At 41.4% G+C, this 26,306-nt stretch overlaps 1 protein-coding gene across 7 annotated transcripts in view; it reads left to right on the top strand.

Moving 5' to 3' along the window:
* The window catches only part of CACNA1C (calcium voltage-gated channel subunit alpha1 C), an 800,624-nt gene that overhangs the window by 683,315 nt on the left and 91,003 nt on the right, over positions 1-26,306 (top strand). For all 7 annotated transcript variants that reach the window (XM_082255705.1, XM_082255709.1, XM_082255707.1 and 4 more), the window contains one exon: positions 6,491-6,618. In XM_082255705.1, the coding sequence (XP_082111831.1) occupies positions 6,491-6,618 (128 nt within the window). The remainder of the gene's footprint in view (positions 1-6,490; positions 6,619-26,306) is intronic.

Here is a 26,306-nt window from a genome sequence, read left to right as displayed (position 1 = left end):
GCTATTTCAACCTCCGGCGGTCTCACTCACATGTTCGTTCAACGCCGCATAATCTGCCTTGAAGCTCTCATGCTTGCAAGCATACCTCGCTATCGGAACCACGCTGCTGATCCCTGTATCCCGCTACCGGATCATCCGCTCTTGCCGAACCTCTCCTCTACTACATTGCTACTAGTGATAAGTACCCCACAGGGGAAACCTCTATAACCTTCATACTAAAGCTTACACTATCTAGCTCTGCATACTACGGACTATTACTACATCTGCATTAACTAAGATTGCTAGCTCTTGAGCCTAATACCATCTGCTCTTGCACTGGGTTGGTCTATCCTGTATGTTCACCTGCTACTCTATCATCTGCTACCATACATGATTGCTAAACCTATCTGCATCCCATCTGCTACTATCTTACTTTCAAGAACATTCCTTTCAAGTGTCTGTCATCTACCATCTCTACCCAACATGTCTCTTCAGCCTATCATCACTATATTACTATACATATAAGTCACTCTAGGAACATCTTATTGAGTGTGTGTATCTACTTGCTGAATTGAGACTATCCACACATGATGAGTCTTGGGAGTTGGGATTGGTGTCTCAGCGTTTCTCTACATGACTACTGAAGTGGAATATTTCTGCAGCTGTAAATCCACATTATACATAAAACGCAGGAGCGTTACACACCCCTCCCATATTAAGGTTTTAGTCGTGGACACAGAGGGGTTTCTCCATAACGCCAGTTGCCGTAGAAATTTGGATCGTTGTGTCTGGGTGAATGGAGGACAGAACGAAAACATCCAGTGTATTCCCCCACTTCACTGCAAGCAATTTGTCCATTTTCAAGCAGGCTCTCTCCCCCCGACTAAGACGAGAATTTACAAGCCGTTGGGGGAAGCCCCGGCGATTAGGTCGCACGGTGCCACATGCACCAAATTGTAGTTCAAGAAGGTGACTAAATAGTGGCACGCTTGTGAAAAAGTTGTCCACGTACAAATGGTACCCCTTTCCGGATAAGGGTGACACCAAGTCCCAAACTATCTTGCCGCTGCTCCCTATGTAGTCTGGGCAGTTGGGGGGCTCCACAGTGCTATCTTTTCCCTCATAGACCCGGAAGCTAACTGTATAGCCTGTGGCCCTGTCACAGAGCTTGTACAGTTTGACCCTGTATTTGGCACGCTTGCTGGGGAGGCACTGTTTCATAGCAAGGCGACCAGTAAACTTAATCAGGGACTCGTCAACGCAGACAACTTGTTCGGGGGTAAACAAGGCTGCAAACCGCTGATTGAAGTGGTCTATGAGGGGCCGAATTTTGTAGAGCCGATCATATTCAGGGTCTCCCCATTGTCGTTGAAATGCATAAATCGCAGAATTTGCTTGTATCTCGCCCTGGACATGTATAGTGGACCAATATAGCCACAATTCACTCTTTTTGGTTATGCCCATGTGGAGGGAAAGGCCCAGAAAGATTTTAAATTCGGGAACCGTTATAGGTTTCCTGGCAAATTGTCTGGCAAGGGGCAAATGGGTTGGCGGCGATGAATTGTTGTACATATAAATTTGATTGATCCACAATAGATCCAAAAAGATCTTCTGTGAAGAACAGCTCAAAAAAATTCAGGGGTGTAAAACCAGCGGTCTCCACATGGATTCCAGGTTGGGCAGTGAATGGGGGAAGTACTGGCGCTGTAGTATCAGTGGGTTGTCAATTGGGATATGCCAGCGCATCAGGGAGGGCACTATGGGCTCTATGGGCCTGTTTTCGAATACGCGGTGGCTGCGGGCAACTACTTGTGCTAGCCAGCTTCAACTGCACTTATGAGACTCGCCACGTCACCAAATGTTACTGCAGTGCTGGTTGTACTAGGTCCAGGGTGTACTAGGCCGCTGGCGCCTGCCAGGCCACCAGAAGGATGAGCGGCACTAGAACATTCTGCTCCATACGAGCACCCTGCGATTCCTGCCTCTCAGCAACTCCAGAATGGGGTCAGGTAACAGGGACCCATCCGTCGTCGGAGGTATCTTTCAGGGAGCCGCTGCTGTCATCAGGTTTGTATACTGACCCTGATTCTGCCAGTGAGGCTTCCCCATTGCTCTCATCTGACATGGTCAGTATACTGTAAGCCTCTGCACTACTGTACCAATGTTTGGACATTTTAGTAACAAAATTTACCGGTACAGTAGTGTAACTCACAGGTAAAAAAAGCACCTGGTTTTCAAGGACTATTTCAACCGCTACCAAAAAAAACTGCTAATGCTAGCAGGGATCAGGCCTGACTCTGCTAACACAGCGGTTTTGTGTGTTTTGTTTTTTTGTAAGTGACAGTAATTTATTGATTACTACACTTGCCTGGGTGGGCTGGGTGGAGGGGTTAAATGCAGGTGCTGGCAGGAATCAGTGCTGATCATGCAAACACCGCGTTTTGGGAACCCTAATCTATGGGGACGCTAGTATAGTTCTGATCAGATCAGATATTGATCTGTTCAAACACTATACTAGTAATGGAAGTGTATGTGTGTGTGTGTGGTAATCAAGGTTTTTTTTCCAACTATGCGCCGGGGATCTGTGCTATCTTAGACTGATGCTAACACTAGCTAATGTCACCTGTAATGTCAAAAACTGTACACTATAAAAGTGACACTGTGACACGGCAATGAAGGAGTTAACTGGGGGTGATCGGGGGGGGGGGGGGGGGGTCAGGGGGTTAAACCTTTATTGGGGGTGGTGGCGACCCTAAACCTACTTGGGACAGAAAATTATTTGCTAGCGCTAACTCAAGTCACAATCACACTAATACAAAATACAGTAAAACACTATATTACCTGTTTATTAGTGTGCAATGTGACAGGGGGGAAGGGGTTAACTGGGGGGGATCAGGGTGTTAAATCTTTATTGGGGGGTGGCTGTTATCCTAAGTATAAAAGGAAGGGCCGCAAGCGCTAAACCTGGTCACAAGTCACACTTATACGGGTATATAGAAAATGCTATATACTGTATACAGTGTGTGTTGTGACGGGGGTGTAGGGGTGATCAGGGGGGATCAGGAGGTTAAATCTTTATTGGGGGGGTGGCGGGGACCCTAAACCTCCTTGGGACAGAAACTAACTCGCTAGCGCTAACTCAAGTCACAATCGCACTAATATAAAATACAGTAAAACACTATATTACCTGTTTATTAGTGTGCAATGTGACATGGGGGAAGGGGTTAACTGGGGGTGATCAGGGGGTGATCAGGGGGTTAAATCTTTATTGGGGGGTGGCGGGTATCCTAAGTATAAAAGGAAGGGCCGCAAGCACTAAACCTGGTCACAAGTCACACTTATGCGGGTATATAGGAAAATGCTATATACTGTATACCGTGTGTGTTGTGACAGGGGGTGTAGGGGGGATCAGGGGGTTAAATCTTTATTGGGGGGTGGAGGGGACCCTAAACCTCCTTGGGACAGAAACTAACTTGCTAGCGCTAACTCAAGTCACAATCACACTAATACAAAATACAGTAAAACACTATATTACCTTTTTATTAGTGTGCAATGTGACAGGGGGTAAGGGGGGATCAGGGGGTTATATATTTTTTGGGGGGTGGCGGGTATCCTAAGTGTAAAAGGAAGGGCCGCAAGCGCTAAACCTGGTCACGAGTCACACTTATACGGGTATATAGGAAAATGCTATATATACAGTATACAGTGTGTGTTGTGACAGGGGGTGTAGGGGGTTAAGTGGGGTTAACTGGGGGGGCGATCGGAGGTTAAGTGTGCCTAACTAAGTGTGTGTGGGTGTGCTGGTGCAGTACTCACAGTTTAGATGTGCTCTCTCCTCTCGATGAATCCAAAAAGGATCATGGAAGGGGAGAGCAGGTCTTTTCTGTGCCTGTGTTTACATTTCACAGGCACAGATCAGTATCTGATTGGGCAGGACCGATCAACAGGTCCAGACCAAAAATCATTGGCCTGGACCTGATGACTGATCGGTTCTCAACCCAATCAAGCCATCAGCGGGGGCACGTGGGAGCGCGCCCCAGAGCGGCGGGTATGAGCGAAGTAGCCCTACATCGGTTTGCCTGTAGAGGGCTGACTACCACAGTAAATAGTCATGCGGCGGTCAGCAAGTGGTTAAGAAAGCCGTGTATTTGGCAGATAGCCACTGGTAGCATTCGTATTCTGCAGATAGGTGATCTATGGAGTCTCTTAGATCAGCTGGTTGATCAATAATTACTGTGTCTTTAAGAAGACAAACAGCAGCTTAGAAAGGTGGGACAACACAGTCCAATGCAGAGAAACATTTTTAAACATTTACAGGTGAAGTGCAATAAGCTTGTGTGGCCACATGCTTTCGCAAGGTGGCAGATGACACTGAGCATGATTGCAGATTGGACACAAACATATACACAGCAGGCTGTAGGAATTCTATAATGTTTTGACTATTCTGACTCCAACTGTTGTATTAGTGGCTTATCCCTTGCTGAAACCGCTATGCCTGGCCTGTATAAGCAGATACTATCACTGCAAATACCCTTTCTTATCCATGAAGAGCTTTATTAACCCCTTTTGCCCCCCGGAAGATTTTACTCCCTTCCTGACCAGGCCCTATTTTGTGATTCGGCACTGTTGTTATTTTAACGCACAATTGCGCAGTCGTGCGACGATGTACCCAAACAAAATTTACATCCTTTTTTCCCACAAATAGAGCTTTCTTTTGGTGGTATTTGATCAATTGTGCGATTTTTAATTTTTGCACTATAAACAAAAAAAGAGCGAATATTTAAGAAAAAAAAACAATCTTTTTCACAAAAAAAAATTAAAAATCCAAATTTTTTAACATTTTAGGCCAATTTGTTTTCTGCTTCATATTTTTGGTAAAAAAAATTGCAATAAGCGTATTTTGATTGCTTTGCGCAAAAGTTATTACGTTTACTAACTACGGGAAAGTTTTATGTCATTTTTATAGTTTTTGTTTTTTTACTAGTTATGGCGGCGATCTGCGATTTTTTGCGGGACTGCAACATTGCGGCGGACAGATTGGACCCCTAACTGACATTTTTGACACTTTTGGGGGAACCAGTGACATTACTACAGTAATCAGCGCTAAAAATATGCACTGTTACTGTAATAATGACACTGGCAGGGAAGGGGTTAACCCTATGGGTGATCAGTGGGTTAAATGTATGCCTCATGCTTACTGGGTGTGTGTGTGTGTGTTGGGGGGGTTCTGTGACCGAGATTGCAGGTTCAGCTATGCTGAATCCTGTCATCTCCTCCTGTCTGTCACTTGGAAGAAAGGTAAGTAGTGACTGGAAATCCCATTGCTTTTTTGATCACTTGGAAGATCCGCCTGCTTTGTTTACATAAGCAGGCGGGTCTTCCCACAGTTTCCCCAGCGATCGGGGAAGGGAGGAGGCAAACTCCGCCTCTCCTCCTCCGGCCCGACTCCCGCTGTGTCTAAACACAGCGGGAGCGCGTCGCCAAAATCAATAGGAGTCCAGCGACGTAGGTCTACGTCGCTGGACCCAGGGGAGCCGCACTGCCGCAGTAGGATTACTGTGAGCAGTCGGCAAGTGGTTAAAGGCAGGTTACAGCAGACAACAGGATGTAGCTGATGAATGAAAGGACGGTATTTGCAGGTCAATACATGGTAAATGCGTTCCCAGTTCCTAGGTGCGAGCAGATTATATATGGCCTAAAGACAAGCTGCCATCTCTTATCCCATACAGACAATGTAAGCGGAAGGGGAAATACATCATAAAAATGTGAGGGAACACAGAAAAAGATGGTGCAATAACCAAAATAACCTCTAGTCGGCAGTATATTGAAGTGGGAGAAAATTTCCATGAATGATTTTTACCTACAGGTAAGCCTATAGTAAAGCTTATCTATAGGTACAGTAAAAATCTCCTAAAAGTGCAAGAGCATGCGCTCTGAAGGAACGGCATACCAGCGACTTCGCCGGTTTGACCATTCGTATCTCTGAAACCCGCAAACCCAGATGAAGATGGAAGCACCTTCAGCAGTGACAATGTGTTGCTGGAGGGCTTTGTATTCAGGTAAGTCTGTAATGATGTGCTAGTATACATTACGTCCTAGCACAAAATTACTTAAAACTGCCTGATTTTTTTTTTTTAATGCAGTTCACTACTGCTTTAACCAGCTATACAGAGGCCAAATAAACAGTGGCTATGGCAATTAACTATATAAATTCTCAGTTTACAGGAACATGAACATTACCCATAACTATGCATTGTATTATATTTTACATACAAGTGTAACAGCAGTTGCCAGTTAAGGTAGCACAGTGCTGAATAGCAAAAAAAATGCCCTGATCATGAAGGGGATAAAAGTCAGGGGCAGAGCCAATGGGGGGGAAGGCAAAAAAAGGTTACGCCCAGGGTGTCAAAATCCTTGCACCAGCCCTGCACCCATGCCTAGCAATCTGTGAAGAGCATAAATGCTGTGGCTGTTCTCATTCCTTTCTAATCTTACTATTCTTCTCCTGCAGATGACGAGGTCACCGTGGGGAAGTTTTATGCCACCTTCTTGATTCAGGAATACTTTCGCAAGTTCAAGAAGCGCAAAGAGCAGGGACTTGTGGGAAAACCATCTCAGCGCACTGCTCTCTCCTTGCAGGTAACTGTGTGTCCATGTAACAAAAAAAGGTATAACTGCGCTATATAAACAAACAAGAACAGCAACTCAAATGTGAAATATACACCAATACATAAATTAACCATAAAAAAGTTGCGCTGTGTGAAAACAGATAATATAAAAAATTACAACATTAACTATAAATATTAATAATAAAGACAGTCCATCTGCACTAATGTGAATCCAGTGCATATATTGCATAAAAGTGTCCAACACAATTTGAAACTTAATTCTTCCTCATAAATTGATATTCCTCCACCATCCAAAGTGAAATCCTCCACCAAAAACAGGATAATCTGCTTATCAGATATATAGACCTCAAAAGGTCCACAGCACTTTGAGGCTTTAACACAGCCAGGGCCTTGGGTCACCGAAGGGATAGGCAGACAGATGAATCTCCTATAAGATTTCCATTCACTGGTCACACTTCTTCGCCTCTCAAAGGAGTGACACTCCCCATGGAATATAACAACAAATCCGCAATAGTGTAAAACGTACCATATTTTTATTATTTTTATTATTATGAAATTACACTTACAGCAACGTAGTAAACATCAGCGTTAAAATTAGCCCCTTCTCCAATGGGGACTATACTTATCTATCCCCAAAAAGATGGTATTAATGGGGTCTTTGTTATGTACCAACAGGTAATTCTTGAATACAGAATGATGCTTAAAGCCCTTTCTGATGTTACCGTATTAATATGCTTATTGAGCTAGACCAATAGCGGCGTTTAGTTCTGCCCACATATTGAAGCCCACATGGGCATTGCAATAAATACACAACCCCGGTACTTGAACATGTAATAAAGGGCTTGATTATAAACTCTCCTGCTGTACTGGTGGATATAAATTGATTAGTCCTCTTTTCTTTAAAGTCATTGATTGAACACACCTGACATCTTCTACATTGGTGATAACCAGTAAGGTTGTGTAAGAAACTCTTTCAATACGAGGGTTAAGTATATTAGGGGCAATTTTATCCCTAAGAAAGGAAGCACCTCTGACGACTACCTGAGGCCTATCAGGCAAAACCTTACCCAACAGTCGATCGTTACCCAAAATATGCCAGTGTTTTTGAATGAGGCGTTTAACACCTCTATATTGTGTGGAAAAGGTAGTGATGAAGGCAATCATAGGTGAAGAATTACCCTGTTCTTGCGGGACTTCTCCTTAAGGAGATCCACCCTATTCATCTGTGGGACCTGGTTCAAAGTGTCACTTAGAAAAGGAAGATCATATCCCTTTTTCCCAAATCTCCCAGTCAAGATCCCAGCTTGGGTCAGAAACTCACTCATCTCTGTACAGTTACGCCTCAGCCTCATATATTGGCTCTTAGGCACCGATTGCAACCACAAACCATAAACACAGCTATCTACAGGAATATAGGAATTCCTGTCGGTAGGTTTAAAGTGGTAGTTATGAAATGATCCCCTCTATTTGAAATAGTCAGGTCCAAAAAATGTATCTTCTCCTGACTGGCCACATAGATAAAATGTATCCCTCTATTATTTGTGTTAAAAAAACTCATAAACTGAGTCAAATCGGAACCCTCTCCATCCCATAGGAGGAGGATGTCATCTATATACCTTGCCCATAACAGAATTTGAGGTCTTTGTTGGGCATAGATGACCTCCTCCTCCCACTGGGCCATAAAGAGATTTTCCAAATTAGGGGCATATTTGGCCCCCATAGCAACACCCCTTTCCTGATGAAAAAACTGGTCATCAAACCAGAAATAGTTATGTGTCGATGAAAATTCTTATACCTCCATAATAAAGTTTATGTGTCTATCAGGTAAACCCGAGTCTCTATGCACAAAGAACCGAACCACAGCTAAATAAGTAATGGGGAATGATCGTGTGAAACGAGGTGACATCTGCTGTCACCAACCACAGTCCCTCTTTAGGCGTATATTCTGACAGTAAGTTGATAATGTGTCAAGTGTCCTTCATAAATGAGGGCATTTTTTTGCACCAGAGGGTGAAGGTAAGAGTCAATTTGTTTCTTGTGTATCTTGGGAAGATAATAAATAATGGGGGTACGTGGTGACTTAGGCAGCAAGAACGCATTTTCCTTCTTATTCAGGATATTTAATTTAAACCCTTTAGTGGTAATGATTTTCAATTCTTTCTTATATTTGGCCACTGGATTAGATGGAAGATGAACGATCTCCCACAATTTTTTACATCTCAGCCATATATACAGTAAACCCCCCTCCATTGCGGGGGTTACGTTCCGGACCCAGCCGCGAAAAGTGAAATTCCGCGAAATAGAATAACCCTATAAAAATGCATTGTAGGCATGTTTATTTTACTGTCACTGTGCATTTTAAGGTCTTTAAACACACTTTTCAAACAATAGAAACTCATTTAAACACATAAAAGATACTGAGAGACATAGCAAGAGCTATGGAAAACACAAAAATATTCAATTTTTAATGATTTATATAGTAAAATAACATTACAAAAAAAAACGCGAATTACCGGGACCGCAAAAACTGAACCCCGATGGAGCGGGGGATTACTGTAATCACACCTATCAAGGGTCACTATCCCACCCCCCTTATCTGCTGGTCGTATGACTAAGTCTTTGTTGTTACACAGAGAGTCTAGACCAGCCTCCAAATCCTAATTCATCCTACCTTTGCGGATTTTCATTCAATCAAGGTCTCTCAAGACCTTGTCACGGAACACCTTCAAAGAAGGTGCCAAAGCGCCAGGGGGATTGAAAATTGAGGCGATCAAATATCATTTTATATTTAATCTCTGCACATTTTTTTACGTCCATGTAGGTTTGAAATGTATTATAACGGGTTGCTGGGGGGGGGGCGTGGCTATGGTATGGCGGGGTGAGGAGGTGCTCAGCATGAGCTCCAGGAGGCTCTCTCCCTGAACGAAGCGTGTCTAGCTAACTTACACCGATATGTCAGCGGGGAAGAAACAAAAGATCCACTCATCTGCTAAACCGGCATATGTGCGCTTTCCTATACAAGCGGAGGAGATAAGGAACTTCTTTACCCGCACTCAGACCGAGCTCCCGAGAAGCAAGATGGCGTCATCACGAGGCACAAGCCAAATAACACGGAGTGAAGAGATGGGAGTTGCACAGCCAGATGGAGTGGAGGCAACAGGGCAAACAGTATCCCACCTGGTGAGCCTGGAGGAGCACTCAGAGGTAGAGGAAGCAGCAGACCCAGACATTAAAACCCTCCTACGTGCATTACCAACAAAACTAGAGATTGAGACTCTTATTTCTAGACTGGAGGAAAATTACAGGAAAGACATACAGAGGGTCCGAGGAGAGGTGGGTGAATTGACAGTAAAGGTTATGGCAGGAGAGCTAGCGGTTTCTGAACTAACCCAGAGAGTCTTTGCCCTGGAAAAGTCAAGAGATGCTTATCGCACTTTGGCGACTTCATTACAACTGCACGTGGAAGAGCTGGAAGATAGGGCGTGGCCGAAACAACCTCAGGCTCAGGGGTCTGCCAGAGAATTCAGGAGGAGGAGACCAGCTACAAACGGTGGTGAAAATTGATAGAGTCCATAGGGCGCCTGGGCCTAGGCTAAAAGAATCAGGCAGACCAAGAGATGTGATATGCCGGATACTGAACATTCCAAGATGGCATTCCAAGATGCACATTTCCCTTACAGATACATCATTATACACAGAAAGAGGAGATCCTTCAGGGAGCATGGACTAAAGGGTCAGTAGAACATAATGGAACTAAAATTAAAATATTATCAAGAGCGATCTTTCTTTGGAAGGCCATGTTGCGCCCGGTCCTTGAGAGAGCAAGACAGATGGGGTTTACATATCATTGGAGTTACCCACTAGCGGTTATATTTCGCAAAGACATGATTTTCTTTACTTTGCGAACACCAACTGACTTGCCAAGGTTATTCAACTTTCTGGGTATAGAAGAAATACAGTTGCCAAACTGGCTGGCTGATCTCCCTTACCCACAAAAATGATGCGACTGGGAACTGTTTGAAGAGGGAGGAGAAGAAAGATATGGAACATGAAGAGGAGGTTAGATGGGAGTGAGGTAGTAGGTAGAAAAGAGAAAGGAGATACAAGAAGAAAGAGACCTGTTGAAATGGAAAACTTTGTCCCAAAGACTGGTCAAATATAGAAAGTTGGAACCTATGTTTAATACGTGGGGGGGGGGGGGGGGTTTCCAGTGGCTAACACAATTAACACATTTGGTGTTTTTGCATAAAGTATTACACTCTTTAATCACTTATATGCACCCCCTTATTTCCCCCTCTTTTTTTTTTGTTTGTTTTGGTATCTCTTATCCCCCATGGTACTGGAGATGGGAGAGATCCATATGCACACTATGAATGAATTATAAAAAACAAAAAGACAATGATTATTATTGATGGTATATATATATATATATATATATATATATATATATATATATATATGAATTGGTATATTTTTATTATTTATGTGGAATGAAGGGAGGAGGGGGTTACCCCCCTCCCCCCTCTTTTGCGACTGGGTTTTCACTTTTTTTTTTTTTCTTCAATTTGCATAGAAACATAGAATGTGTCGGCAGATAAGAACCATTTGGCCCATCTAGTCTGCCCAATATATCTGAATCCTATGAATAGTCCCTGGCCCTATCTTATATGAAGGATAGCCTTATGCCTATCCCATGCATGCTTAAACTCCTTCACTGTATTTGCAGCTACCACTTCTGCAGGAAGGTTATTCCATGCATCCACTACTCTCTCAGTAAAGTAATACTTCCTCATATTACTTTTAAACCTTTGCCCCTCTAATTTAAAACTGTGTCCTCTTGTGGTAGTTTTTCTTCTTTTAAATATGCTCTCCTCCTTTACCGAGTTGATTCCCTTTATGTATTTAAAAGTTTCTATCATATCCCCTCTGTCTCTTCTTTCTTCCAAGCTCTCAGTAAAGTAATACTTCCTCATATTACTTTTAAACCTTTGCCCCTCTAATTTAAAACTGTGTCCTCTTGTGGTAGTTTTTCTTCTTTTAAATATGCTCTCCTCCTTTACCGAGTTGATTCCCTTTATGTATTTAAAAGTTTCTATCATATCCCCTCTGTCTCTTCTTTCTTCCAAGCTATACATGTTAAGGTCCTTTAACCTTTCCTGGTAAGTTTTTTCCTGCAATCCATGTACTAGTTTAGTAGCTCTTCTCTGAACTCTCTCTAGAGTATCTATATCCTTCTGGAGATATGGCCTCCAGTACTGCGCACAATACTCCAAGTGAGGTCTCACCAGTGTTCTGTACAGCGGCATAAGCACTTCTCTCTTTCTACTGCTTATACCTCTCCCTATACATCCAAGCATTCTGCTGGCATTTCGTGCTGCTCTATTACATTGTCTTCCCACCTTTAAGTCTTCTGAAATAATTACTCCTAAATCCCTTTCCTCAGATACTGAGGTCAGGACTGTGTCAAATATTCTATATTCTGCCCTTGGGTTTTTACGCCCCAGGTGCATTATCTTGCACTTATCCACATTAAATTTCAGTTGCCAGAGTTCTGACCATTCTTCTAGTTTTCCTAAATCCTTTTCCATTTGGCGTTTCCCTCCAGGAACATCAACCCTGTTACATATCTTTGTGTCATTAGCAAAAAGACAAACCTTACCATCGAGGCCTTTTGCAATATCACTTATGAAGATATTAAACAAAATTGGTCCCAGTACAGATCCCTGAGGTACCCCACTGGTAACATGACCTTGTTCTGAATGTTCTCCATTGACTACAACCCTCTGTTGTCTGTCACTCAGCCACTGCCTAATCCACTCAACAATATGGGAGTCCATGCTCAATGACTGCAGTTTATTGATAAGTCTTCTATGTGGGACAGTGTCAAAAGCCTTACTAAAATCTAGATATGCAATGTCTACTGCACCTCCACCATCTATTATTTTAGTCACCCAGTCAAAAAAATCTATAAGATTTGTTTGACATGATCTCCCTGAAGTAAACCCATGTTGTTTTACATCTTGCAATCCATGGGATTTAAGATGTTCCACAATCCTATCCTTTAATAGGGTTTCCATTAATTTGCCTACTATTGATGTCAGACTCACTGGTCTATAGTTGCTCGATTCCTCCCTACTACCTTTCTTGTGAATGGGCACGACATTTGCCAATTTCCAATCTTCCGGGACGACTCCTGTTACTAAAGATTGGTTAAATAAATCTGTTAATGGTTTTGCCAGCTCACCACTAAGCTCTTTTAATAATTTTGGGTGTATCTCATCAGGACCCTGTGACTTGTTTGTCTTCACTTTAGACAGCAATCTTAGAACGTCTTCTTCTGTAAAGACACATGCATCAAACGATTCATTAGTCATCCTTTCAAGTGGAGGTCCTTCTCCTTCTTTTTCTTCTGTAAAAACTGAACAGAAGTATTCATTAAGGCAGTCGGCTAGCCCTTTATTCTCTTCTACATACCTTCCGTCCTTTGTTTGTAATTTAGTTATTCCTTGTTTTAATTTCCTTTTTTCATTTATATATCTGAAGAATGTCTTATCCCCCTTTTACATAGACTGAGCTAGTTTTTCTTCTGCCTGCGCTTTAGAAGTTCTTATAACTTGCTTGGCCTCTTTCTGCCTAATCTTGTAGATTTCCTTATCTTCATTGCTCTGGGTTTTTTTATAATTACAAAATGCTAGCTTTTTATTTTTAATGATTTGGGCCACTTCTGCTGAGTACCACAGTGGTCTCTTCCTTTTTTTGCTTTTACTGACAAGTCTAATGCAATTTTCTGTTGCCTTCAATAATGCACCTTTTAAGTAGTCCCATTTCTCCTGGACTCCATGTAATCCGTTCCAGTCTGATAAGGACTCATTTATGACTAATTTCATTTTTGAAAAGTCTGTTTTTCTAAAATCTAAAACTTTTGATTTTGTGTGGTGTGACTCTTTCACAGTTCTTATATTAAACCACACTGACTGGTGATCACTAGATCCCAAGGTTTCACCTACAATGACATCTTATACCGAATTCCCATTTGTGAATACCAAATCCAAAATGGCCTCCCTCTGGGTTGGCTCCTCAACCACTTGTTGCAGAGACAACCCCAGTAGGGAATTTAGAATATCTGTACTCCTGGTAGAACTTGCTATTTTGGTTTTCCAGTTTATATCTGGAAGATTGAAATCTCCCATAATGATAATTTCTCCTTTCATTGTCATTTTAGCTATTTCTTCAACTAGTAGATCATCTAGTTCTTTAACTTGACCAGGTGGTCTATATATCACACCTACACGAGTTACTGCATGATTAGCAAACTGCAACGTAACCCAAACTGACTCTATGTTGGCCTCACCAACATGTATTAGGTTAGATTTAATGCTATCTTTCACATACAGGGCCACTCCTCCTCCTTTCTTGCCTTCTCTGTCTCTTCTGTATAAAGAGTACCCTGGTATGGTTATGTCCCAGTCATTTCTTTCATTAAACCACTAAATCTACATTCTCAGATGCCATTATTGACCCAAGTTCATTGATTTTTTTAGCTAAACTGCGAGCATTTGTAGACAGGACTCTGAGCTTATCATTTCTTAACCTCTGTGCTTCTGACCTGTTCTGGCATTGTTTCGGGGGGCAATTGGACTCTTGTATTTCCACTCTTTTGCCCCCCCTTCCTAGTTTAAATACTCTTTCGCAAATTCTTGGAGTTGTTCACTAAGTACATTTGTTCCTTTGAGAAAAAGATGCAAACCATCTTTTTTGTACAGTTCCTTTCTATTCCAAGTAGAGCTATCATGAGAAACAAAGCCAAATCCTTGCTCTTGACACCATTTACTAAGCCATATGTTAAACTCCTTTATGCGCCTCTGCCTATCATTCTGAACATTATGCACAGGCAGAACTTCAGAAAATGAAATGGTGGATGCAAAATCCTGTACGTCATTACCAAGTGTGATAAAAGATTTTTTCACCTCTGACACTTCATTGCAAGCCAGGTCATTTGTCCCTAGATGGACAAGAACATCCACGTCCCCTTCCTGCTTTGCTTGCTTAACAATATTAATAATACGTCTTCTATCTCGTCTAGCAGTAGCACCAGGGAGACATCTCACAAAACCATTTTCTTTAAGCTCCACACTTCTTATGATTGAATCACCCAGCAACAGCTTCTTCCTTTGAGACTTCACTTTATCTTTTTTGTCCTTGGCTGCAGTCTTGCATACATGCACAGTTTGGTGTTCTTGCACTTTTTTAACACTTATATGCACTCTTTTTTTTTTTTTTCATACTATGAGAAAGGGCTAACAAGATTTGTATTTTTTCCCTGCAGTAGCTGTATTTCTTGGGATTGCACCTTTCTTTTTTTTTTTTGAGGAAGGGGGGGGGGGGGGTTTTATGCACTTTATGAGGATTTTTTTCTTCTCATCCCCTACCCCTTATGAGTTGGAGATGGGAGAGATCTATATGTTTATTTAAAGAAACAAAGGACAATGATGTCTTATCCCCCTTTTACATAGACTGAGCTAGTTTTTCTTCTGCCTGCGCTTTAGAAGTTCTTATAACTTGCTTGGCCTCTTTCTGCCTAATCTTGTAGATTTCCTTATCTTCATTGCTCTGGGTTTTTTTATAATTACAAAATGCTAGCTTTTTATTTTTAATGATTTGGGCCACTTCTGCTGAGTACCACAGTGGTCTCTTCCTTTTTTTGCTTTTACTGACAAGTCTAATGCAATTTTCTGTTGCCTTCAATAATGCACCTTTTAAGTAGTCCCATTTCTCCTGGACTCCATGTAATCCGTTCCAGTCTGATAAGGACTCATTTATGACTAATTTCATTTTTGAAAAGTCTGTTTTTCTAAAATCTAAAACTTTTGATTTTGTGTGGTGTGACTCTTTCACAGTTCTTATATTAAACCACACTGACTGGTGATCACTAGATCCCAAGGTTTCACCTACAATGACATCTTATACCGAATTCCCATTTGTGAATACCAAATCCAAAATGGCCTCCCTCTGGGTTGGCTCCTCAACCACTTGTTGCAGAGACAACCCCAGTAGGGAATTTAGAATATCTGTACTCCTGGTAGAACTTGCTATTTTGGTTTTCCAGTTTATATCTGGAAGATTGAAATCTCCCATAATGATAATTTCTCCTTTCATTGTCATTTTAGCTATTTCTTCAACTAGTAGATCATCTAGTTCTTTAACTTGACCAGGTGGTCTATATATCACACCTACACGAGTTACTGCATGATTAGCAAACTGCAACGTAACCCAAACTGACTCTATGTTGGCCTCACCAACATGTATTAGGTTAGATTTAATGCTATCTTTCACATACAGGGCCACTCCTCCTCCTTTCTTGCCTTCTCTGTCTCTTCTGTATAAAGAGTACCCTGGTATGGTTATGTCCCAGTCATTTCTTTCATTAAACCACTAAATCTACATTCTCAGATGCCATTATTGACCCAAGTTCATTGATTTTTTTAGCTAAACTGCGAGCATTTGTAGACAGGACTCTGAGCTTATCATTTCTTAACCTCTGTGCTTCTGACCTGTTCTGGCATTGTTTCGGGGGGCAATTGGACTCTTGTATTTCCACTCTTTTGCCCCCCCTTCCTAGTTTAAATACTCTTTCGCAAATTCTTGGAGTTGTTCACTAAGTACATTTGTTCCTTTGAGAAAAAGATGCAAACCATCTTTTTTGTACAGTTCCTTTCTATTCCAAGTAGAGCTATCATGAGAAACAAAGCCAAATCCTTGCTCTTGACACCATTTACTAAGCCATATGTTAAACTCCTTTATGCGCCTCTGCCTATCATTCTGAACATTATGCACAGGCAGAACTTCAGAAAATGAAATGGTGGATGCAAAATCCTGTACGTCATTACCAAGTGTGATAAAAGATTTTTTCACCTCTGACACTTCATTGCAAGCCAGGTCATTTGTCCCTAGATGGACAAGAACATCCACGTCCCCTTCCTGCTTTGCTTGCTTAACAATATTAATAATACGTCTTCTATCTCGTCTAGCAGTAGCACCAGGGAGACATCTCACAAAACCATTTTCTTTAAGCTCCACACTTCTTATGATTGAATCACCCAGCAACAGCTTCTTCCTTTGAGACTTCACTTTATCTTTTTTGTCCTTGGCTGCAGTCTTGCATACATGCACAGTTTGGTGTTCTTGCACTTTTTTAACACTTATATGCACTCTTTTTTTTTTTTTTCATACTATGAGAAAGGGCTAACAAGATTTGTATTTTTTCCCTGCAGTAGCTGTATTTCTTGGGATTGCACCTTTCTTTTTTTTTTTTGAGGAAGGGGGGGGGGGGGGGTTTTATGCACTTTATGAGGATTTTTTTCTTCTCATCCCCTACCCCTTATGAGTTGGAGATGGGAGAGATCTATATGTTTATTTAAAGAAACAAAGGACAATGATGAATATGGATTATATATCGATGAACTGTTATATTTTTACTACCCAACTTGGTTAATTCATTTTTTTTGTATGGATAGAGTATGAGTGGATCAAAAAAGGTTAAACCAGATATTAAGTGGGTTTAACGGGTATCTTTTCATAGGGATTAGGATTAGGATTAGGTCGGGGAGAGAGGGGCCGAGGCCTCACCCTGAGTCTATGCTAGGCCATGACCCCAAATAGGATTACGCTCATCTTTTTGGAGTGGAGTGTGCGTGCAAATAACAATTAGATATTTTAGTAGCTTTCTTAGGGGAAGTTTTTTCTCTTTCTTTTTTATTTCTCTGGGGGTTTTCTTTCCCCCTTTTTTCTTTTTTTTTTTGACCATTGGCAGACATAAAGGTAGTTTCACTAAATTTAAGAGGGTTAAAGATACCTGAAAAAATACATATGTAATTAAATGAGCTGAGACAGATGCATGCGGACGTAGCACTCATTCAAGAGACGCATTTTAGAGAGGATAAAATTCCTATCCTTAAAAATAAATATTTTCCAGTAGGATATCATTCTACTAATGTTTGTTCCAAATCTAAGGGGGTTACTATACTTATTGCAAATAGATTGTCTTGGGCCTTGAAGGAGGACCTATTAGATTCGAGAGGACGATATGCTTTTGCTAAAGGTTCGATAAATGGAACAATGGTGACTTTGGCAACTATATATGCACCCCATAGCTGACAAGAACCTTTTTTCTCACGAACATTAAATAGTTTTGTAGACTTCGTAGAGGGACAATTGATCCTAGGGGGAGTTTTAAATGTTCCATTGATTCCAACAGTGGATACTTCAACTGGATTTTTATCGATCCCCCCTAGAATCAATAAGCATATTTCTCAAGCATTAAATAGACTCCAACTTATAGATGCCTGGCGTTTACAACATGATGGAGAAAGAGATTATACATGTTTCTGCATGCAGTACAAAATGTTGAAATTGGAAATATAACATGGTCGGACCATGCGCCGATCACGTTACTTTATTCACTCTCTGAAACCGCATCCGTCGCGAATCGGTTCTGGAGATTGAATGAGAGTTTGTTACAGATACCAGAGAAATAGAACTTTGGTTCTATTTCCAGGTAAATGATACCCCTGAAGCTGATCTTGGAATTTTGTGGGAAGCACACAAAACAGTAATAAGAGGGGTGTTGATCAAGCACGGTTCCAGAGTAAAAAAGGAACGGGAGCGGAAATTGTTGTCGCTCCCTTCTTCCCTACATGACATAGAAAGCAGGCATAAACAGACACTAACTACTAAGTTGGAGAGAGAGGCAATATCCCTTTGGATGCAAATCACGGATCTACTGCAATATAAAGCTAAGGCGGCTGCACAGAGAAGTCGTAAACTGGGATATGAATCAGGTAATAAATGTGGGAAACTCTTAGCGAGGGCAGAAAAGATATGAGAGCAGCTACATATATTCCTCAAATTTCGTCCCCTAAAGGTGGTAAACTGCTACTCCCCAAACAGATTGTACAGACCTTTAGAGATTACTATTCTGCATTATATAATCTCCCAGATCGTAGACCGGGGATAGCTCAGATTGAGGAATATTTGGCTAAATCACAACTCCCCACCCTTTCATCGGAAATTTGTGAAGAAATGGACTTACCAATAGCACTGATAGAAGTGCAACAAACTCTGAATAAGATGAAAATGGGTAAGGCACCAGGGCCAGATGGTTTTACTCTTCAATATTATAAAACCTATTTTCCAATACTGGGACCTTACCTAGTAAAACTATTTATTGAATTAGGATCTAACTGTGCTTTTAGTAGAGATACGTTGAGGGCACATGTTACAATTATCCCTAAAGATGGTAAAGATTTGACTCTATGTGGAAGCTAAAGACCTATTTCATTACTCAACATAGAGGTAAAAATCTTTACCAAGATACTGTAAGGTTCTGGCACTCTCAGTGCCTCCTATCACATTATTTCCGGGTGATTTCCATCTACCTAGATAGAAGAAACACATATAGGTGTGTTTCCCTTTAAGACTGATGCTGTCATCACTCAGCGCTGGACTAGATGGCTATTTAGATCACCGGCTCTCACTCACATGGATTCGTTCAAACACCCTTACCTGGATGCTAACTTGGCTTGAAGCTTTCGTGCTTGCAAGCATACCTCGCTGACGGAACCTCGCTGCGCTGATCCCTGTATCCCGCTTCTGTATCATCCGCTCCTCCTGAACCAACCTTCGGCTGTATTGCTATTAGTGCTAAGTACCCCGCAGGGGAACCCTCTATAAACTTATACTAAGCTTACACTATCTAGCTCTGCATAGTAAAGACTATTTATCACATCTGCATATCTAGATTGCTAGCTCTTAAGACTACTGCTACTTATTCCTGCACTGGGTTGATCTCTCTTGTATGTCCACCTGCTACTCTGTCATCTGCTACCATACAGGATTGCTAAACCTACCTGCATCCATCTGCTACTGTCTTACCTTCAAGTGTCTGTCACCTACCACCTCCATTCAACACTGTGTTACTACATACATAAAGTCACTCTAGGAACCAGCTTGTTGAGTGTGTGTATTTACTAGCTGAATTAAGACCTTCCACACATGATGAGTCATTGAGGTTGGGAATGGTATCTCAGCATCTCTCTTACATGACTACTGAAGTGGAATATTTCTGCAGCTGAAAATCCACACCATACATGAAACGCAGGAGCGTTACAGATTGAACGAACCTACAAAGGGATTCAGCAGAAATAACCACTCAGGTGACACAATTAAAACAGCAAGTAACTGCGTTAATACACGCACTTGCTGAATTAAAAGAAGACAATCAGGCTCTGTCGCAGCAGGTAATTAGACTGACACAACTTACCTCTGCTCAGTCCCCTGAACCCAAGATAAATCCCCCTTTGGTATTTACAGGCGATCGCAAAAAATTTCGCGAATTTAAAAACGCATGTGAGTTACTTTTCTTGTTAAGACCCCGTACCTACCTTACTGATCATATTAAGGTTTGTACTAATATTTCTTACCTAACAGGCGATCCTCGGGCCTGGGCAGACTCTCTTTTTGAGAAAAACGACCAGCTTCTCAGCTCCTATGCCTTGTTTCTAGCAGAACTTACTAGCCTATATGATGATCCCAATAGGCAGAGTACTGCCGATTTTCAATTAAGATCCTTGAACCAAGGTGGGAGACCTGTGGAAGACTTTGTCGCAGAATTCAAGAGATGGACCCTTGATTCAGAATGGAATGATGCATCTCTGAAAACCCAATTTAGGCTTGGCCTATCAGAAGCCGTTAAAGACGAGCTCGCCCGAGCGGATCTGCCAAAAACCCTGGATGCATTGATACAACTCAGTATCACCATAGATAGAAGACTACGAGAAAGGAAGTCTGAAAAAATGGGAATGCCATTATCCAGTTCTTCTCGGATTTCGGCCAATGACCCCACTCCTAAACCCGCTCCAGGTAACCACAGACCCCGGCTACCTAGGGAAAAAAGGAAACCTAATAAATATGGTGATCCTGCCTGGTCATGGTCCAAGCCTGCCTTAAACAGTCAGCCTTGTCACTCTGACACATCCCATTTGGACCCTGATCCTACAGAGATGGATGAGGAGCCTATGGAGATTGGTGCCATACATACTAGGTTGTCCTTACAAGAAAAAAGAGATCACAGGAGAATCTGTGGCCTTTGTTTTTATTGTGGTGAAGGGGGACATTTCATTACATTCTGCCCAACCAGACCCCATAGGCCTAAGGCTCTCCCAATGGAGGCCAGGCGAATCCGAAGGGTCTTCCCTGAAAAACAGCCTGGAAATTATCAAGGCTGTTGCCAGCCCTGTCCCCGTTCTATATCAGAGAAGGACACCCAGAAATTAACAAATATTGGAATAGATATTCCTTCAACTCCAGTGAACTTGATACCACGTTCTAAAAAACCTCCTGTACCACCTCCTGAGGATACTCCTATTTTTGCAAGCACATTTTTAGCTTCCAATGAAAATATTGAGATTCTTGCACCTGACTGCGTACGCGCTTCTTATGGCACGGTGGTATGTAGGAAGGATCTGAGGATGTTTGAAGAAGCATTGGTTGCTAGGACTACTAGGATTACTTCGGATGGTTATGCGTCCGATTCTAGTGAGGGGTTCATGTAGCAGACACCCTAACAACAAGTGATCCGATTCTCACATCGGTTACCAACCTGATCCGATTCTCATATCGGCAACAAGTGATCCGATTCTCAGATCGGTTACCAACCTGATCCGATTCTCATATCGGCAACCATTTTTTTTTTTCCGATTTTCATATCGGAAACCAGTCTCATCCGATTCTCGTATCGGCAACCAGTATTATCCGATTCTCATATCGGCAACCATTTTTTTTTTTTCAGATTTTCATATCGGAAACCAGTCTCATCCGATTCTCGTATCGGCAACCAGTATTTTCCGATTCTCGTATCGGCAACCAGTCTTATCCGATTCTCGTTTCGGCAACCAGTCTCATCCGATTCTCGCATCGGCAACCAGTTTCATCCGATTCTCGCATCGGCAACCAGTCTCATCCGATTCTCGTATCGGCAACCAGTCTTATCCGATTCTCGTATCGGCAACCAGTATTATCCGATTCTCGTATCAGCAACCAGTCTTATCCGATTCTCGTATCGGCAACCAGTGTTATCCGATTCTCGTATCGGCAACCAGTCTTTTCCGATTCTTATATCGACAACCAGCCTTAGAGGCCTTCCGGAGCCAGCCTTATGGGGGGGGTACTGTAAGGTTCTGGCACTCTCAGTGCCTCCTATCACATTATTTCCGGGTGATTTCCATCTACCTAGATAGAAGAAACACATATAGGTGTGTTTCCCTTTAAGACTGATGCTGTCATCACTCAGCGCCGGACTGGATGGCTATTTAGATCACCGGCTCCCACTCACATGGGTTCGTTCAAACACCCTTACCTGGATGCTAACTTGGCTTGAAGCTTTCGTGCTTGCAAGCATACCTCGCTGACGGAACCTCGCTGCGCTGATCCCTGTATCCCGCTTCTGGATCATCCGCTCCTCCTGAACCAACCTTCGGCTGTATTGCTATTAGTGCTAAGTACCCCGCAGGGGAACCCTCTATAAACTTATACTAAGCTTACACTATCTAGCTCTGCATAGTAAAGACTATTTATCACATCTGCATATCTAGATTGCTAGCTCTTAAGACTACTGCTACTTATTCCTGCACTGGGTTGATCTCTCTTGTATGTCCACCTGCTACTCTGTCATCTGCTACCATACAGGATTGCTAAACCTACCTGCATCCATCTGCTACTGTCTTACCTTCAAGTGTCTGTCACCTACCACCTCCATTCAACACTGTGTTACTACATACATAAAGTCACTCTAGGAACCAGCTTGTTGAGTGTGTGTATTTACTAGCTGAATTAAGACCTTCCACACATGATGAGTCATTGAGGTTGGGAATGGTATCTCAGCATCTCTCTTACATGACTACTGAAGTGGAATATTTCTGCAGCTGAAAATCCACACCATACATGAAACGCAGGAGCGTTACAGATACTAGCTTCTTGCCTATCACAACATCTACATTGTTTGATTCATTTGGATCAAGTAGGATTCATCACTAATAGAGAAGCAAGAGATAACACTATGAGAGTTCTTAACTTGATACACATAGCAAAAAAAATCGCAGTTGTCTTGCGTTTTTGTGGGAACGGATGCAGAAAAAGCGTTCAAATGCGTTAACTGGGATTTTATATGTATGTGGGTGGTTCCTGCGCTATCAGAGGTGATACGGTCCCTTCCTACTGCTGCGCCACTAGACTGGTACCAGACGCCAGTTAGTAAAATATATGCATATGGGGGTGTATGGCGCGCTTTAGAAGTGGAGATAGTAAATTAAATAAATATATATATAAATGATTATGAAACTGAAATAAATATATATATTATGTGGTGAGACGGGTGTGCTGGTTTGTTCCGCAATTCCTAATTATCGTGATTACATTAGACTTCAATCAAATCAACATTTAAATCAATCAATAAACTCTCTACAACAATATCCAAGTGTTTTCAACTATAAAGGTGCTGAGTGCTTGCAATCTTCAATAAATATATAACTTATCAACCAGTGTCTATAAACTTCAATAGATAAATAAATAAATTAATAAAGTGCAGTCTTCAGTGAATGTCCATATATGCTTTTCACCACAAATAGTTTATGCTAATAAATCCAACTGTGCATCTTCCTCATATAACACAAAGGTGCTTCCGTGCAAAAATAAGGTGCTGTGACTTGTTCCTCCACCAGGTGTCACCTCTAGGTGTTCTAGACTCTCACCTTAATGACTTATATGAATTGCCTGAATGTATACATTTAGCCCCCGATTGGGTGATTTATGGCCTGGATTTCCTGTCTGCAGACTCCTGCTCGTGGTCTCCGCTTCCTTATCAGGGATCTTATCAAGCTGCTTTTGGTCCTTAGGGATCCTAATCTCATAGCGTGACCTCGGGCTCATTAAACATAGAGAGCCATCATGGTGCAGTATATCAAAATAGCTTTTTATTCATAAAAACAACATTGCACTTACATTTAGTCATTTAGATACAGGCGTAATAGAACTCTCGGCGGCGCTGGGAGAAACTTAGCTCCGGTCCGTAACGTCACTTCCGGTTATGTTGGCGGCTCCTCCTACGCGTTACGTCACGTCACGTGACTTCCTCAGGGAGTGGCCTAATAGCGGATGTGACGTTTATTTATATTCGTCGGGCCGGAAGTATCGTCTCGGCCATTTTATTGGGGACTTGTACATGCAATTCCGGCGGATGTAAACAATCCTCCATATTGCTCCGTATTTCCGAACTTGCTTATACTAATTTTTTCTCTTTTGTGTACCCCGGAAGTGAGGTTATGGGCTCTTTTTCTACAACAACCCCTATGTATTACATACATCAAAATTACATGGAAATACATAAAAATTATATATAAATAAAATCTGCAATCGTATTAATTTTGCTGACTGTTCAATAAGTGGTTAATTCTTGAATTCCCTACAGGAGAGATTTACTTGGGAGAAAAGTATATGTGTAACCATACTCTAGAATTTTAGTATGTCTTCTTGTTTATAATATTAAAAAAAATATTTTGCAGCAATGTTCTTTTGTTAATAAAATATATAGGAGTAGGGGAATGCCATTCTTATTTTATATCACTAAAACTCAGATTAAAGTAATTTTTTAAGGATACAAAAACAACACAGAAGGATTTTAAGTATTTTAAAGGTTTTAAAAAATTACTTTAATCTGAGTTTTAGTGATATAAAATAAGAATGGCATTCCCCTACTCCTATATATTTTTTTAACAAAAGAACATTGCTGCAAAATATTTTTTTTAATATTATAAACAAGAAGACATACTAAAATTCTAGAGTATGGTTACACAGATACTTTTCTCCCAAGTAAATCTCTCCTGTAGGGAATTCAAGAATTAACCACTTATTGAACAGTCAGCGAAATTAATACGATTGCAGATTTTATTTATATATAATTTTTATGTATTTCCATGTAATTTTGATGTATGTAATACATAGGGGTTGTTGTAGAAAAAGAGCCCATAACCTCACTTCCGGGGTACACAAAAGAGAAAAAATTAGTATAAGCAAGTTCGGAAATACGGAGCAATATGGAGGATTGTTTACATCCGCCGGAATTGCATGTACAAGTCCCCAATAAAATGGCCAAGACGATACTTCCGGCCCGACGAATATAAATAAACGTAACATCCGCTATTAGGCCACTCCCTGAGGAAGTCACGTGACGTGACGTAACGCGTAGGAGGAGCCGCCAACATAACCGGAAGTGACGTTACGGACCGGAGCTAAGTTTCTCCCAACGCCGCCGAGAGTTCTTTTACGCCTGTATCTAAATGACTAAATGTAAGTGCAATGTTGTTTTTATGAATAAAAAGCTATTTTGACATACTGCACCATGATGGCTCTCTATGTTTAATGAGCCCGAGGTCACGCTATGAGATTAGGATCCCTAAGGACCAAAAGCAGCTTGATAAGATCCCTGATAAGGAAGCGGAGACCAGGAGCAGGAGTCTGCAGACAGGAAATCCAGGCCATAAATCACCCAATCCGGGGCTAAATGTATACATTCAGGCGATTCATAAAAGTCATTAAGGTGAGAGTCTAGAACACCTAGAGGTGACACCTGGTGGAGGAACAAGTCACAGCACCTTATTTTTGCACGGAAGCACCTTTGTGTTATATGAGGAAGATGCACAGTTGGATTTATTAGCATAAACTATTTGTGATGAAAAGCATATATGGACATTCACTGAAGACTGCACTTTATTAATTTATTTATTTATCTATTGAAGTTTATAGACACTGGTTGATAAGTTATATATTTATTGAAGATTGCAAGCACTCAGCGCCTTTATAGTTGAAAACACTTGGATATTGTTGTAGAGAGTTTATTGATTGATTTAAATGTTGATTTGATTGAAGTCTAATGTAATCACAATAATTAGGAATTGCGGAACAAACCAGCACACCCGTCTCACCACATAATATATATATTTATTTCAGTTTCATAATCATTTATATATCTATTTATTTAATTTACTATCTCCACTTCTAAAGCGCGCCATACACCCCCATATGCATATATTTTACTAACTGGGATTTTATGTTTTCCACTCTGAGGTATATTGGACTGGGAGAAAATATGTTGTAGTGGATTTCCTCTATTTACTTAAATCCATCAGCTCAAGTGAAGGTCAATGGGATCCTTTCGGACTCCTTTTCCATAATAAATGGGACGAGACATGGGTGTCCCTTATCCCCCTTCTTTTTGTACTATCACTTGAGCCGTTCCTATGTAAAATTAGACATAATCCAAACATAGAAGGTATTTCAGTGGTGAAAATGCAACATAAGATCTCCGCTTACGCACATGATCTACTTTTTTCATTGACAAAATTTGTGATATCACTTCCAAATATTCTTAAAGAGTTTGAGCACTATGGGGTTCTTTCTAACTTGAAAATAAATATTAATAAATCAGAGGCTATGGGTGTGGGAGTAGCCCTTACTCAACTACAGAACCTTCGACACAGTTTTGGGTTCAGATGTACGGACAAGGCATTAAAATACCTAGGTACTCTTATACCCGCAGATGTTTCTCGGGTATATGAATACAACTTCCCTGCCCTTTCAACAGCAATTCGC

Source organism: Pelophylax lessonae, assembly GCF_965119305.1.
Source record: "Pelophylax lessonae genome assembly, chromosome: 4".
Lineage (NCBI taxonomy): Eukaryota > Metazoa > Chordata > Amphibia > Anura > Ranidae > Pelophylax > Pelophylax lessonae.
Note: the sequence above shows the minus strand (reverse complement) of the source record. Positions and strands in the feature narration are given on the sequence as shown.